This window comes from Mixophyes fleayi, chromosome 1 (genome assembly GCF_038048845.1).
Source record: "Mixophyes fleayi isolate aMixFle1 chromosome 1, aMixFle1.hap1, whole genome shotgun sequence".
NCBI lineage: Eukaryota > Metazoa > Chordata > Amphibia > Anura > Limnodynastidae > Mixophyes > Mixophyes fleayi.
Genome location: NC_134402.1, coordinates 307463925 through 307478206, shown reverse-complemented (window position 1 = coordinate 307478206; position 14282 = coordinate 307463925). Strand labels below are relative to the sequence as shown.

Sequence of the window (14282 nt, the reverse complement as noted above, 5' to 3'; positions counted from 1 at the left end):
TTGGAAAAGCTCTAGTGTGGCATTGATGTTTATTATAAGGTCATCAAGGAATTGTTCAGGGAAACAATTTTGCAGACGTTGCTCATGCTGAGTTTTATACAAAATACATCTCAAGCAAAGTGGTCAGAAAATGCTGCCGACCTCAGCTGTTTACGTGGGCAGCAGTATAAACCTCAGGTCATACCAAAACACCGGAAATCATACGTGCTTGTGGCTTGTCCATGTCTGGAATGAGGTATCAGCAAATTCTGGCAAAATAGTCATCTGATTCATCGAGGAGGTCAAATTGTTTATTTAGGTTCTTGATAGAAAAGCTAATCCTTGTTGCTTTAATTCCTCCCAATATGCATATATTTTACTGTATTTCTTTTATTTTTCATATGTTTCTCTCCAGTTTAACAGCTTTGAGCAGCTCTGCATTAACTTCACCAATGAGAAGTTGCAGCAGTTCTTCAACCATCACATGTTTGTGCTGGAGCAGGAGGAGTACAAGAAGGAGGGAATTGAGTGGGAGTTTATAGACTTTGGCATGGACCTGCAGGCCTGCATTGATCTCATAGAGAAGGTGAGGGTGTCCCTCTCATGGAGGTCAAACCTATTTCAGTTTTCTCGCACAAAGTATAGACCATCTTGTGACACTTGCAAGGTTTCCCCTTTGTCTACAGTACATATAACATTTTTCTTCCCTTCACAGCTTCTATCTCATCTGTATCTGCTTAACAGTTTTAAGTTTCTGGCCCCTGTATTACTCCTGAAGAGACTGTGTATTGTTGTGTCAGGGCACAAAGTCATAACTGATTCTCTCTCCGCAGCCCATGGGAATCATGTCCATCCTGGAAGAGGAGTGCATGTTTCCCAAAGCCACTGACACAACCTTTAAAGCCAAACTGTATGATAATCACCTGGGCAAGTCCAATAACTTCCAGAAGCCAAGGAATATCAAGGGGAAGCCTGAGGCTCACTTTGCCCTGATGCACTACGCGGGCACAGTAGACTATAACATCATGGGCTGGCTGGTGAAAAACAAGGACCCGCTGAATGAGACTGTGGTGGGTCTGTATCAGAAGTCATCTCTCAAAATGCTGGCCCACCTGTTTGCCAACTATGCCAGTGCTGAGTCAGGTACAGAAGACTGGTAATTTGAACCAGTTCATGTTTGACTTAGGGCTTCCTAATACATGTTTCCATTCCTAACGTTACGATATTATGCTCTCTGTAATGTCAGAAATCGCATAAATTAGTTGATTTGCTACATACAAATCCGGTCAATCTACAATAGTTTAACACACCCTAAATTGAATCTATCACTTAAACACACATTAAATTGAATCTATCATTTATACAAAGCAGAATCATCCATTATGTGGACTGAACCTGTATGCAGTCATTCATTTGCTTTTCATTTGACCCTGCTAGTAAGTTTTGATCATTTAAGAGCCAAGTTAGCCATTTAACAATCAGAACTTAGAACTTTGTAATTACACAACTAATATATTTTTATTTATTATTAATTATAATATGAATCTTCTCGCGAAACTGATGCTTAGTGTACAACAGTTAGCACACCTGAGAATCCAGTTGGCCAATGACCAATATTGCCCTTAGTGCCTCCATTTTCCAGCCATCTTAACCATTCCCAATGTCACTGAGACAGAGTCCTAAATGGATGAGTCTGTCCAGTTGGCCTCCTCCATGTGTAGACAAATTAGAAGCATATAATGTTGCTCAGAACTCGGAACGAGTGTCTGGATAAGCCCATTTCTGGATAACTTAACTGAACAAGGTACTAGATACTACAATAACAGGATAGACTTAATTTGACAATGTTAAGTTTGTTACCTATTTACTGATGAATCAAGATCAGGCCAATCGGAGAAGACAGACTGCATAAAGCCAAGATGGCTGCCCCCGCCAGCATCCAAAAGGAGTTAGAAGCTCAGCTTAACTCTGGACAGGATTATATTAAGTTTTGTTTTTCATCATTGACTCGTGATTGCTTGTAAAAACACTGGATAACAGCATTAGTTTATCCAGTTACTACCAAGAGATGCGAGAGTGGCAATGTGCAGAAACCCATAGAAATAAGACATACCTTACTTACCCTGATGTCCATTAAATTCAATAACAGTTTGGTTGTTATTGGTAACTGCCCATTTGCACTATTGCACCCATGTTTGTAAATAACCCTTACAATCTAATATACAATTGTTAAATTAATACATACTGTGTATAGAAAGAAAGAATGCTATTATCTGTATGCCAACACTATTTGTTACATAACAACGTACATGTCTGTCTCTTGCTAGTTTCTAATGCTTGCACCCATTCAGTCTATTGACAACTTGCTTCCCCCTCACATGTACTGTTTAGAACAAGCTGGGAAGGGAAAGGGCAGTAAGAAGAAAGGTTCATCCTTCCAGACAGTGTCCGCACTGCATCGGGTAAGGGCTTTTTTGTTTCTGTCTCTCATGTCATATGCCCTTTACAGCATAAAATGTCTGTTTTCATGTAGTCATAGCCTTAGGCCAACATTTTTAAATAATTTCCTGGTGAACTTTGCTGCTTCTTACCGAGTGTATCTAAGGACATTTCACCAACTGCCCCATTTATGCTCTGTCTAATCTTGTTCCCCTTGCCAGGAGAATCTGAACAAGTTGATGACCAATCTTCGCTCTACACATCCTCATTTTGTTCGCTGCATCATCCCCAATGAAACTAAGTCCCCAGGTAAATGGACCTGATGCTTACAAGATCCGTTACCCTCGTGCGCATGATGTATTAAATACCCATTCAATTTAGACATTTTGTTTTGCTAGCAACCAGTACAAAAAAACCCTTAGGCACAAAGTTATGTAGTAGCATGCAGGCAAAATCAGAGATCCCAGATCTTATTTTGCCAACTGGTGATGGTTCATCAAAGTAACTGGTCAGATATCCATGTTTTCATTTCATTTCAATATCACCCCACTATTGTGTATTTTTGAAAGAAAAGCAAATACAAAATGATGGATCCATCATGTGTCCTTTCAGTGAAGAATCTATATTGTAAAAGGATCTACCTGATACTAAAGAAGATATATGTTTGTCCTCCCTCATCTTAGGTATGATGGATAACCGCTTAGTAATGCACCAGCTCCGCTGTAACGGTGTGCTGGAAGGTATCCGAATCTGCAGGAAGGGATTCCCCAACCGCATCCTGTATGGTGATTTCAGACAGAGGTAGGTCTGTGATACAGACAGATGGCTTGTGGAGCACATGGGATACAGTAACACAATATAATCTATATTTAATACTGGCTTTCTTAATTTTTCTTTTCACTGAGGTACCGAATCCTGAACCCTGCAGCTATCCCACAGGGACAATTCATAGACAGTAGGAAGGGGGCAGAGAAACTTCTGGCCTCATTGGAAATTGATCATACTCAGTACAAGTTTGGACATACCAAGGTAACCCAATCACCTCAATGGTAAGACAGGAAATTGGATTTTGAAAAAGTCGTCAGTTGCTCATAAAATTAACCCTTCTATATTCATAGGTTTTCTTTAAGGCAGGCTTGCTGGGCCAACTGGAGGAATTGCGAGATGAGCGACTTTCCAGAATTATCACCCGTATCCAAGCCCAATCCAGAGGTGTCCTCTCAAGAATAGAATTTAAGAAGATTGTGGAGCGCAGGTAGCCCACCAAGTGTTGCGTAAAATTGTAAATTATACAATAGCGTTTTAAGGCACATCACAGTCTACTAAATAAATGTGTAATATTTCTAACAAATACTATTCAGATCATTAGCATACTTACCCATTTTTAAAGGTCTGTACCATAAAATATTTATGTAGAAGTGAGGAATGACACAACCTAAAACAACAGACTCTGCAAAATCATACTTTAATTTTTGTCTAGAGATGCTCTCCTGGTGATCCAGTGGAATATCCGAGCATTCATGGGCGTCAAAAACTGGCCTTGGATGAAACTTTACTTTAAGATAAAGCCCCTTCTCAAGAGTGCAGAAAATGAGAAGGAGATGCAGACCATGAAAGAAGAGTTCCAGAAGCTGAAAGAAGCCCTGGAGAAGTCTGAGACTCGGCGCAAAGAGCTTGAGGAGAAGATGGTCTCCTTATTGCAGGAGAAAAATGATCTGCAGCTTCAAGTACAAGCTGTGAGTGCTCAGTGTACTATGTAATATCCATTCAGTTTAAGAGTGGGAGGGTGTGTTAGAACATCGTCACTTCATAGGTACAAGTTTTTAATTTTTCTATAGTGGAACATGGTAGGTCCAACCATGCTGTGCAGAGCTTTCCCTCTAAATTGGATGCAAAACCTTAAACACCTCAATGGATGTTTATATATATATAAAATATATTTTATTCTCTAAATAAATTCAGGAGCAAGACAACTTGGCAGATGCTGATGAGAGGTGTGAGCAACTTATCAAGAACAAGATCCAACTGGAAGCCAAGTTAAAAGAGCAGACAGAAAGGCTGGAAGATGAGGAGGAGATGAACGCAGAGCTGACAGCTAAGAAGAGGAAGCTGGAGGATGAGTGTTCTGAGCTGAAGAAGGATATTGATGACTTGGAGCTGACACTGGCCAAAGTAGAAAAGGAGAAGCATGCCACGGAGAATAAGGTAAGACGTTTTTCTTTATCACACTGGCAATCTGTTATAACCTTTAGCCCATTCTTACATGAACTATTTGTTTGACAGGTGAAAAATTTAACTGAGGAGATGGCTGGGTTGGATGAGATTGTTGCCAAGTTAACCAAGGAGAAAAAGTCTCTTCAAGAGGCACATCAACAAACATTGGATGACCTCCAGGCTGAAGAAGATAAGGTCAATGCGTTGAGTAAAGCTAAAGCCAAACTTGAGCAACAGGTTGATGATGTAAGTGGCATCTATAGATAAAAATAAGCAATTTTATTCATTTTGCTGATATTTAACTTAAGATTTCTGAACTACACAGTTAGAAGGGTCTTTGGAGCAAGAGAAAAAAGTACGAATAGACCTGGAAAGGGTAAAGAGGAAACTTGAAGGAGACCTGAAATTGACCCAAGAAAGTTTAATGGATCTTGAAAATGATAAACAGCAGCTTGATGAGAAGCTGAAAAAGTAAGTGACTAAACATGTTCTAGATGTTCATGGTATGGTCTAAGTACAAATTAGCTGTGTAGTGCAAACTGATTTAACATGAGATGATATTCTGCTTTGGCTTTGAGTTGAAGCAGTCAATCACATTTCTCTTCTACTTGTTACAGGAAAGATTTTGAAATCAACCAGCTTAATGCAAGAATTGAGGATGAACAGACTGTGGGTATTCAGCTTCAGAAGAAGATGAAAGAACTGCAGGTATCTCTAAAAGTGATTCTGATGGAAGAGTAAATATTTTGGAAGGAATTAGACCACTTAAACTTCTTTTGACAATGCTACATTGTAAAATATTCAGATTATGAAAAACGAGCAATAGCTTTTAAGCTTGTGAGCAGGACCCTCTTACCGCACTGTCTGTCTTTTAATATCAAGTCTCGTTTTATTACTGTGTTTGTCTCCAATTGTAAAGTATTATGAACTATGCTGTCACTATGTAAATAAATGTTAATAATTATAATGTTAAAATGAGTCTCAATGATAAGGTATTCCATACCACACTGTGAGTCACATTCTACACTGTCTAAATCCCTTTTGCCAGGCTCGAATTGAAGAGTTGGAGGAGGAACTGGAAGCAGAGAGAACAGCGCGGGCTAAAGTAGAAAAACTGCGCTGTGACCTGTCAAGAGAGTTGGAAGAGATCAGTGAGCGTCTAGAAGAGGCTGGAGGAGCCACCTCAGTGCAACTGGAGCTCAACAAGAAGAGAGAGGTAGAGTTCCTGAAACTCAGGAGGGATCTAGAAGAGTCCACTCTGCAGTCAGAGGCCACAGCAGCTACACTAAGGAAAAAACATGCAGACTCTGTGGCAGAGCTCAGCGAGCAGATAGACAATCTGCAGAGAGTGAAGCAGAAACTGGAAAAGGAGAAGAGTGAATATAAATTGGAGCTAGATGATGTAGCATCCAACATGGAGCAGGTGGTAAAATCCAAGGTAAAAGAAAGACTGAAAAACATTTATCTATATTTATATTTCCAGGTTTTCTATCCAGCTGCATTGACCATGCTTTCCTCAACAGTGTTCCAAATTCTCAGCAAGAACACAGCTCTCCCGTCCCTATTATTTACTTGTATAGTGTAATTCATAATACCCCCAGTCAAAAGTGCTTGTTAAAACAATGGATATCTAGAAGAACAAAACAATATATATATATATATATATATATATATATATATATATATATATACACACACAAGTTAACCCGTGCATGATACTCATGCATTCTAGTCAAATCAAGCTACTTAAGGTGTTAAAAAGGTTCTTGTCATGCATTTGGGCCATAGCCCAGGCCTCAACCACCAACCACTCCCAACTGTCACTTCTCCTTCAAGAAATATATATATATTTTTTTTAAATCTTTATAAACACTTTTAACAATTAACAAATTAAATTAACAAATTAAAAATATCTTAGTATACCAAATTTCAGCCCTTTCTGAATTTTTTTTTACACACACACTAAGAATTTAGTAGGTCAGTGTATAACTCCGCCCAGCAGGTGGCGCTGCAGCTTGGTTTTATTTTTCCACACACACAGACAGACAGACTAACACACGCCACTAGACATTTATATATTAGATATATATATTTTGACATCTTTTATGGTCTTATTTTTAAAACGAGCATAATTTAATTATCCCACTGGTATGTGATTAAAGACTATAAAAGATGGCAAAACTGCACCAGGAGGCGCCATATATTTTTTTTTCTTTTAGATTTCACATTCCTGGTGGAACGAGCAGGGATACCTGAAAAAGAGCTGCCAACAATAAGGGAGTGCTTTTTAAAGGAGCTATTTTATGAACTATTTATATGTAATTATACATACCAGTTGAATTTCAAGTGCCAGTGGCTTGTATTATGTTTGTATGTATAATATATATATTTATTTAGAAGATACTTGAGGAAATGTTGAATTTGAATTTGAATGTGATGCTTTTAAAAGTATACATTTTGTGGGGTGAATTCTGGACACAGTGAACCAGTTGTCATTACTGTCCACAGACAGATGGCTTTAACTCTTCCAGATGCAGGAAAAGTCTTCCATCAAGGGAACTGCAATTGGGATTAATGATTGCATTTCTGCAGTAATTTGGGCAAGAAGGGCACAAGCATATTCCAGGGCGCTTCAGGAAGCAGTACTGATGATTTGGAAGAGACAGAATCTTATACCAGGCCATAATTTATTTTGGACAGGTCAAAAATTCACTGAACTTGGGGAGATCGGCAGATAATCTGAGAAAAGGAGCTCACTGGATCCTAAAAATACCCAGTAATAATACCGATACCAGCAGTCTAGGATAAGGATGGGAAAGTGGACCAATTTTATTCACTGAAGGGATAAGTGGTACATGTAGAGGTTGAAAGACTGCACTTGAAGGCATGGCTGTTGAATGGCACATTAAAAAAATAAGAAGCTTTCAGAAAAAGTAATTGCTACACTCCTCAAGTGGAGTAGGAAACAAAGTAGCATTCAATATTTACTTCAGGATCTGGAGAACTGTTTTGTCTTACAACAAAGAAAGGAAGGACCTTCTACACAGCGCTAACACAAATATTGGATTTTTTTACAGGCAGGGCTGGACAAGGGTTTAAAACTGAGCACTTTCAAAGTTCATAGGAGCCCTCAATGTCCTTTACAACTATAAACTTCCTGACAATTCCTGGATTAACAGATTTTTTTAAAAACAACTTGTCATATTTTACTGATGTTCTGTAACTGTTGTCCACCATAGAACTCAAATCGAGTTCTCTCTGATGTGGTAATTCAACTATTTGAGGGATCAGACAATATTCCTATTAAGCTGCTTACAATTAAGACAATCTTTCTACTGGTTATCATTACAGTAAGGCCAATAGCTGAACACCATAAGGATTTAAATCTACATTCAAACAGTGCTGTATCAATTTTCTGGGTGGAAAGAGATTTTTCCACTGTAATTAGGATCAGCGACTTTTTACACCTCCTTCAAACATAAACTGGATGTCTTGTCTAGCCAGGATTTGGGCTTTGGACTTAAAGTCCATCAGGTCCTTGTTCCTCCCAAAGTAATAAACTGTCATACTCTGGATGGTGCTGACATGGAGGTATAAGGGAACATAGAAAGTACTATTATCACTAGTTTTTTTCCAAGTAGCCATAACTGCATCCTTATTGCCCCCTTTATTAAAATTCATTTATATCTTGCCGTACTTTAGAATGTCAGGTGGTTCATTGTAATTCCCTATATTAGTCATTTCCACATATTAGGGTCTTCTTTTTTAATTTTTCTTATTCTTGCTTTTCTTTGGCAGGCTAACTTAGAGAAGTTATGCCGAACTTTAGAGGATCAAGTAAATGAACATCGTTCTAAGTCTGAGGAATCACAGAGAACGGTCAATGATCTGTCCACGCAGCGTGCCAAACTGCAGACTGAGAATGGTATAACCGTTGTTTACTCTGTGACAATGCAAACACATTAACCAATCTAACATTTACCACTTTACCACATTCATAGCCTTTTAACTGGCTAATCAATTGCAATGGTACAACTACTGTAGATGGGACATAGTGTGTCCTTGGCAAGTACTGTACAGTAACATCAACAATGGTAAAACAGACTGCTACAATTTAAACGCAGAGTGCTGTTCTAGCCTAGTGCAATGGCAGTCAGTCCGTGTTACTGGCGTAACAAAGAGGAGCATTTAGGATTAATTAACAAATCAACATTTTAATGCAATCAATTCATCCTATACTGCTTGTAGAATGTTGTAAAATAATAATGAAAGAGGAATCACTTTGTCATTTAAGTGCTGTTGAGCCAAAGCCCTGCCCAAAATACAAAAAAGAAAATCACTGTTTGTTCTTTCAAATCTCACATTCTGTTTATTGCCCCATGCAAAATGATCTACCAGACACATTTTAGCCTTCAAGTGCAGACTTTGATGTGTCTACTTATATTATTTTCTGGTTTAGTAATTGTTTTCATTTTATCATTCTTTTCATAGGGGAACTATCCCGCCGGCTGGATGAAAAGGAGTCGCTGGTGTCACAGTTGACTCGTGGTAAACAGACTTACACCCAGCAAATGGAAGATCTAAAGAGACAGCTGGAGGAGGAATCCAAAGTATGTATTATGCCTTGGAAAACCAAAATGTGTATAGTATAGTTGCATCTGCAACGTAATACAAAAACAGTAGGGGGCATAGCAGGACTTGTCATTTAAGTCTGATCTACTAGCTTCAATAGCATGTCATAGATTTTAATTGATGTTTGATATATTACATTGCAACCTTTTTCGTCCTCTATTAGGCCAAAAATGCTCTAGCCCATGCTCTGCAGTCTGCCCGTCATGACTGCGATCTCCTGAGGGAGCAGTATGAGGAGGAACAAGAGGCCAAGGGAGAGCTGCAACGAACTCTGTCTAAGGCCAATTCGGAGGTGGCCCAGTGGAGGACCAAATATGAGACAGACGCTATCCAAAGGACGGAGGAGCTAGAGGAGGCCAAGTAAGATTATACAACTCACACATTTTTGTCTGGTAGGCATGATGTGCCATTACAGAGAATATAAATTTGTTTTCTATATTCCCATGTTTTTATATATGTAACCTGATCTTTGCAGGAAGAAACTGGCACAAAGGTTGCAGGATGCTGAAGAAGCTGTAGAAGCTGTAAACGCTAAATGTTCATCTCTGGAAAAGACTAAACACCGTCTACAAAATGAAATTGAGGATCTTATGGTGGACCTTGAGAGATCAAATGCTGCAGCTGCTGCCTTGGACAAGAAGCAGAGAAATTTTGATAAAGTAAGAAAGGAGGCAGCAGTGTTTTGGGGGTAAAAGAGTAAAGGGGAGGATTGTGGCTAACAAGAATCGGACAGTATTAACCATTAATCTGTGCACTTAGGTCCTAGCTGAGTGGAAGCAAAAATTTGAAGAATCACAGACGGAGCTGGAGTCCTCTCAGAAAGAGGCTCGCACCCTGAGCACTGACTTATTCAAGTTGAAAAATGCCTATGAGGAGTCTCTGGAGCATTTGGAGACTTTCAAAAGGGAAAATAAGAATCTACAAGGTAAGAAAAGTATTATTTATCACATCATGCAATCTCTCTTACAACACACGCATATTCAATTAAGCGCGTAGTGCCTCCGGTATGGACCCGACGACACTATGTGTTACTGTAACACCACCGATTTCCATTCGCACCCCACAGGGTTACAAAGGAAAATCCGCAATGTTGCGGTACCGTAATAACAAATAAAAAAAGGTGTGATGTTGTGGCTTAATTTAATATGGCCCAAGGTATTAAATATTGGTATATCTAATCGTATTAAATAATGTGAAATGGAAGATGGTCACCTGATGTGTTTCACTTCTAACATCCAGTAATATAAGTAGTACATACTATGAGAAGTTTACAACTAGAAATAGTCTATTTCAGTAAAATTTATTTTATCCAACTTCAGAGGAAATCTCAGATCTCACAGAACAGCTGGGTGAGAGTGGGAAGAGCATCCATGAGCTGGAGAAGATACGGAAGCAGCTGGAGCAGGAGAAGATGGAGATACAGTCTGCGCTGGAGGAGGCAGAGGTCAGCCACAAAGTTGAATATTTAGTCACATTAAGTTCAGGAGCTTGGTCAACCTCTACCACTGTATCACTGATTTTGTGTTATTTTACCGGGGAGTACGGGGGTATGTACCTTTGATTAGTACAACATTGCAATGCTACAATTACCCTATTTGGTAACACATCAATACTCATTAATATATTTTACCTGAAACTCACTACTTCCATGTCTGATTTTTGAATTTGATGAGAAATACAAGATAAAAATGATACTCGGTGTAAAAGTAGACTTTGAATCTAAATTAGGAATACATATTTTCATAATATCTTTCCCTACTATCTCTTGGCTGATGTCTTTGTGATTATAGCCATGTGCTTATATAATTGTTTGTTGCCTCTTTAAATTCCTCACAGGCTTCCCTGGAGCATGAGGAGGGTAAGATTCTACATATGCAGTTGGAGCTGCACCAAATAAAGACCGACTTTGAACGCAAGTTGGCTGAAAAAGATGAGGAAATGGAGCAGACCAAGAGAAACCACCAAAGAGTGGTTGAATCACTGCAGACATCACTGGAGGCTGAAACCAGAAGTCGTAATGAGGCACTGAGGATCAAAAAGAAAATGGAAGGAGATCTGAATGAGATGGAGATTCAGCTCAGCCAGGCTAACCGTGTAGCAATTGAAGCACAGAAACAACTGAAGAGTTTGCAAGGCTACCTAAAGGTACCATGGGCATTAACTTCAAAATCTTCTTAGTTGCTTAATAGAATGTTCTATATGAAAAGTTTACATTGTATATTTTGTGAGATTCCTGTTTTTTTTAACTACTTCATGCAAAAATAAAGATAAAATCATTTAGAGAAGTCGCCATGTGGATTTAGATATCCATTCATTGTTAGTTGACAGGACGCAAAACATGTCATTGTCATCAGGGCCGTCTCTTCCATTGGGCACAATGGGCAGGTGCCAGGGGGGCCCGTCAGAGGCAGCGCTAAAAATAAATCCTACAAAAAAGAAAAAAGAAAATATTTACCTTGCGGTCAGCTGGCGATCTGGCTCCCTCCCTGGTCTTCTCCTCCGTGTGGCACTTGCCGTGCATGTCGGGCCTGACGTCATCACGCCCAACATCCATTGCGGAGTGCAACACGGAGGAGTCCACCGCGCGAAAACAACTTTAATCAGCAGGCAGCAGCAGTGACTCGAAAAAAAAGTGAAGAGGATCGCATCGCAGAATAAGCCGATTAAAAGGTAAGTTAAGGGTTTTGGTTTTTTTAATTATTTCAAGGGACGCTGACGGCTGACCGGTGCATAAAAAATGTGATATATACATATATATATATATATATATATATATAAAATCACTTTTTTTTTTTACGAGTATATAAATATATATATAGGGGCCCCGGTGCACTGCTTTGCCCGGGGGCCCATAATGTTGTTAAGAGGGCCCTGATTGTCATGTTTATGACATTTTCAATGTTGCATTTGAATCACTGTTCTGCGTTTGTAATCCCACAGGACACTCAAATCCAACTGGATGATGCTTTGAGAGTCAGCGAGGACTTGAAGGAGAATATTGCAATTGTGGAGAGGAGGAACATGCTGCTCCAGGCTGAGCTGGAGGAACTACGGTCTCTGTTGGAACAGACAGAGAGGGCACGCAAGCTAGCAGAGCAAGAGCTGATAGAGACCAGCGAGAGAGTGCAACTTCTCCACTCTCAGGTCAGGTGACTAACAATGTATTAAGCATCTTGTTTATTGCATTATTGCAGTTCCCTTGATCTTGGTTTCAGTTCTCAGAAAAGTATCTCCTATAACTTTCCCTCCTACTCCATATATAGTTGTCCAGTTGTTTCTAAAAATGGATTGTTCCATTGCCTTTTGTCTTCCTAACAATAGTTTGACCCATGGCTCTTCCGACATTTAGCAAATGAGCAGTTTCTAATTCCATTCCTGTGAGTTTCAAATGTCTAATTATGTACCCAATGTCTCACACAGAACACCAGTCTAATCAATCAAAAGAAAAAGATGGAGTCTGATCTGTCCCAGCTGCAAACTGAGGTGGAGGAAACCGTTCAGGAATGTCGTAATGCAGAAGAGAAGGCCAAGAAAGCAATTACTGATGTATGTACTATATAACAGTATATGTACTGTATATTGCATATATATTTGTGTCTAAGCAGTACCCTTAGGACTCCCAGTAAGAGTAAGAGATGATTGCTACAAACTCCCAGCAAATGTAGTGGGAATTTTAAACATAATTGGGATAAGCACAGGTCTGTTTACAGATTAAAACATACATTAGAATAGGAATACTAGATAGAACTATTGGCCCATAATAAGTTTTTTCTATATTTGTAGGGAATTTTAATGCTTATGGTAAGTGCCATATGTAAGTATAGATAAATATGATAGACATAGATAGAGTATAGATAGATACTATAGCTATGAAAGCACATTAAGTGAGTTATCACTCCTGTGCTTTAACATGAGCATACTTTTTCATGGTCTGTTACTAGAATGGGGTTTGCAAGGTAACAACTATATCTTTCATACACATCTTTCCAGTGCCGTAACTAGACATTTTAGTGCCCTGGGCGAGACAGGGCACCGGCGCCCCCCATCTAAGTGGGAGTGGCATTTGACAAGTGGGTGTGGCCAACCTAATGTGTGGGTGTGGCTAGCACTTTACTGAAAGAATATATATATATATATATATATATATATATATATATATATATATATATATATATATACACACACATACACATATACACATATATATACACACACACACACACACACACACACACACAGTGGTGGGATTCCATTAACCTAGCTTTTTTTATATAGAAAGGAGAAGCCCTATGACATACATTGCTATTTTAATATAGTACACTAAAAAGAGGCAAGATGGGAATATTAGGTCAAGTAACAGAACAGATCTTATAGGTCAGGGGGTAGTAAAGAAAATAAATGTGTGCCTCCTTTAGCACTCACAAGTGCCCACAAGCAAAAAGGATATTTAATTTTGCAGAACACAATTTTTTTTTTTAATTTAGTTTTTTTTCTAAAATACATTTGACCTACTAACTTGCTGGATAAGTTAATAAATAAGCACTTTGGGTACATTCCAGATCGCTTACAGATCAATTGTTTAGTAAAACAATTACTGGATTGTTGTAAAAGGCATTTTGCAAAAAAATACTGGGTTTTGAATATTGAGTGACCTCCTAAGCTGAGTAAAAATACATAGCCTGCCCACACACACATAATATAAATACAATTTTACTTACCTGTCCTGTGTCCTGTGTCCTGTGTCCTGTGTCCTGTGTCCTGCTGCTTCTGCCCCAGCAGTGCTCCTCGCTGAATATGACGTCGGGCGTGATGACGTCACATTCAGTGGGAGCGAGGAGACTGCTGGGAACCGCCGGGAGATCAGGTGACTTCTTTTTTTTTTTTTTTTTTTTTTCTTCCCCTTTTGTATTAACTTTATTGACTTTTTTTTTTTTTTTTTTTTTTTACTATGCCGGCGGGTAGGGGAAGGTAGCGGGCGGCTGCTGCGCCCTCTTGGGCTTGCGCTCGGGGCGACGGCA

At 39.1% G+C, this 14282-nt stretch overlaps 1 protein-coding gene and 1 long non-coding RNA gene across 3 annotated transcripts in view; one reads left to right on the top strand and one right to left on the bottom strand.

Annotated features, from left to right (window-relative positions):
- LOC142157592 (uncharacterized) overlaps window positions 1-14282 on the bottom strand; it is a 45739-nt gene that overhangs the window by 5292 nt on the left and 26165 nt on the right. The window lies entirely within an intron of this gene.
- Window positions 1-14282, top strand: part of LOC142157576 (myosin-7) — a 29466-nt gene that overhangs the window by 13442 nt on the left and 1742 nt on the right. The window contains exons 14-35 of the mRNA XM_075211199.1: window positions 395-565; window positions 813-1122; window positions 2371-2441; window positions 2640-2727; window positions 3102-3219; window positions 3324-3447; window positions 3537-3673; window positions 3899-4154; window positions 4381-4623; window positions 4702-4878; window positions 4958-5103; window positions 5250-5340; window positions 5681-6070; window positions 8431-8557; window positions 9124-9242; window positions 9428-9624; window positions 9740-9923; window positions 10024-10189; window positions 10584-10708; window positions 11101-11409; window positions 12205-12408; window positions 12685-12810. Coding sequence (XP_075067300.1) covers window positions 395-565; window positions 813-1122; window positions 2371-2441; window positions 2640-2727; window positions 3102-3219; window positions 3324-3447; window positions 3537-3673; window positions 3899-4154; window positions 4381-4623; window positions 4702-4878; window positions 4958-5103; window positions 5250-5340; window positions 5681-6070; window positions 8431-8557; window positions 9124-9242; window positions 9428-9624; window positions 9740-9923; window positions 10024-10189; window positions 10584-10708; window positions 11101-11409; window positions 12205-12408; window positions 12685-12810 — 3879 coding nt within the window. The remainder of the gene's footprint in view (window positions 1-394; window positions 566-812; window positions 1123-2370; window positions 2442-2639; window positions 2728-3101; window positions 3220-3323; window positions 3448-3536; window positions 3674-3898; window positions 4155-4380; window positions 4624-4701; window positions 4879-4957; window positions 5104-5249; window positions 5341-5680; window positions 6071-8430; window positions 8558-9123; window positions 9243-9427; window positions 9625-9739; window positions 9924-10023; window positions 10190-10583; window positions 10709-11100; window positions 11410-12204; window positions 12409-12684; window positions 12811-14282) is intronic.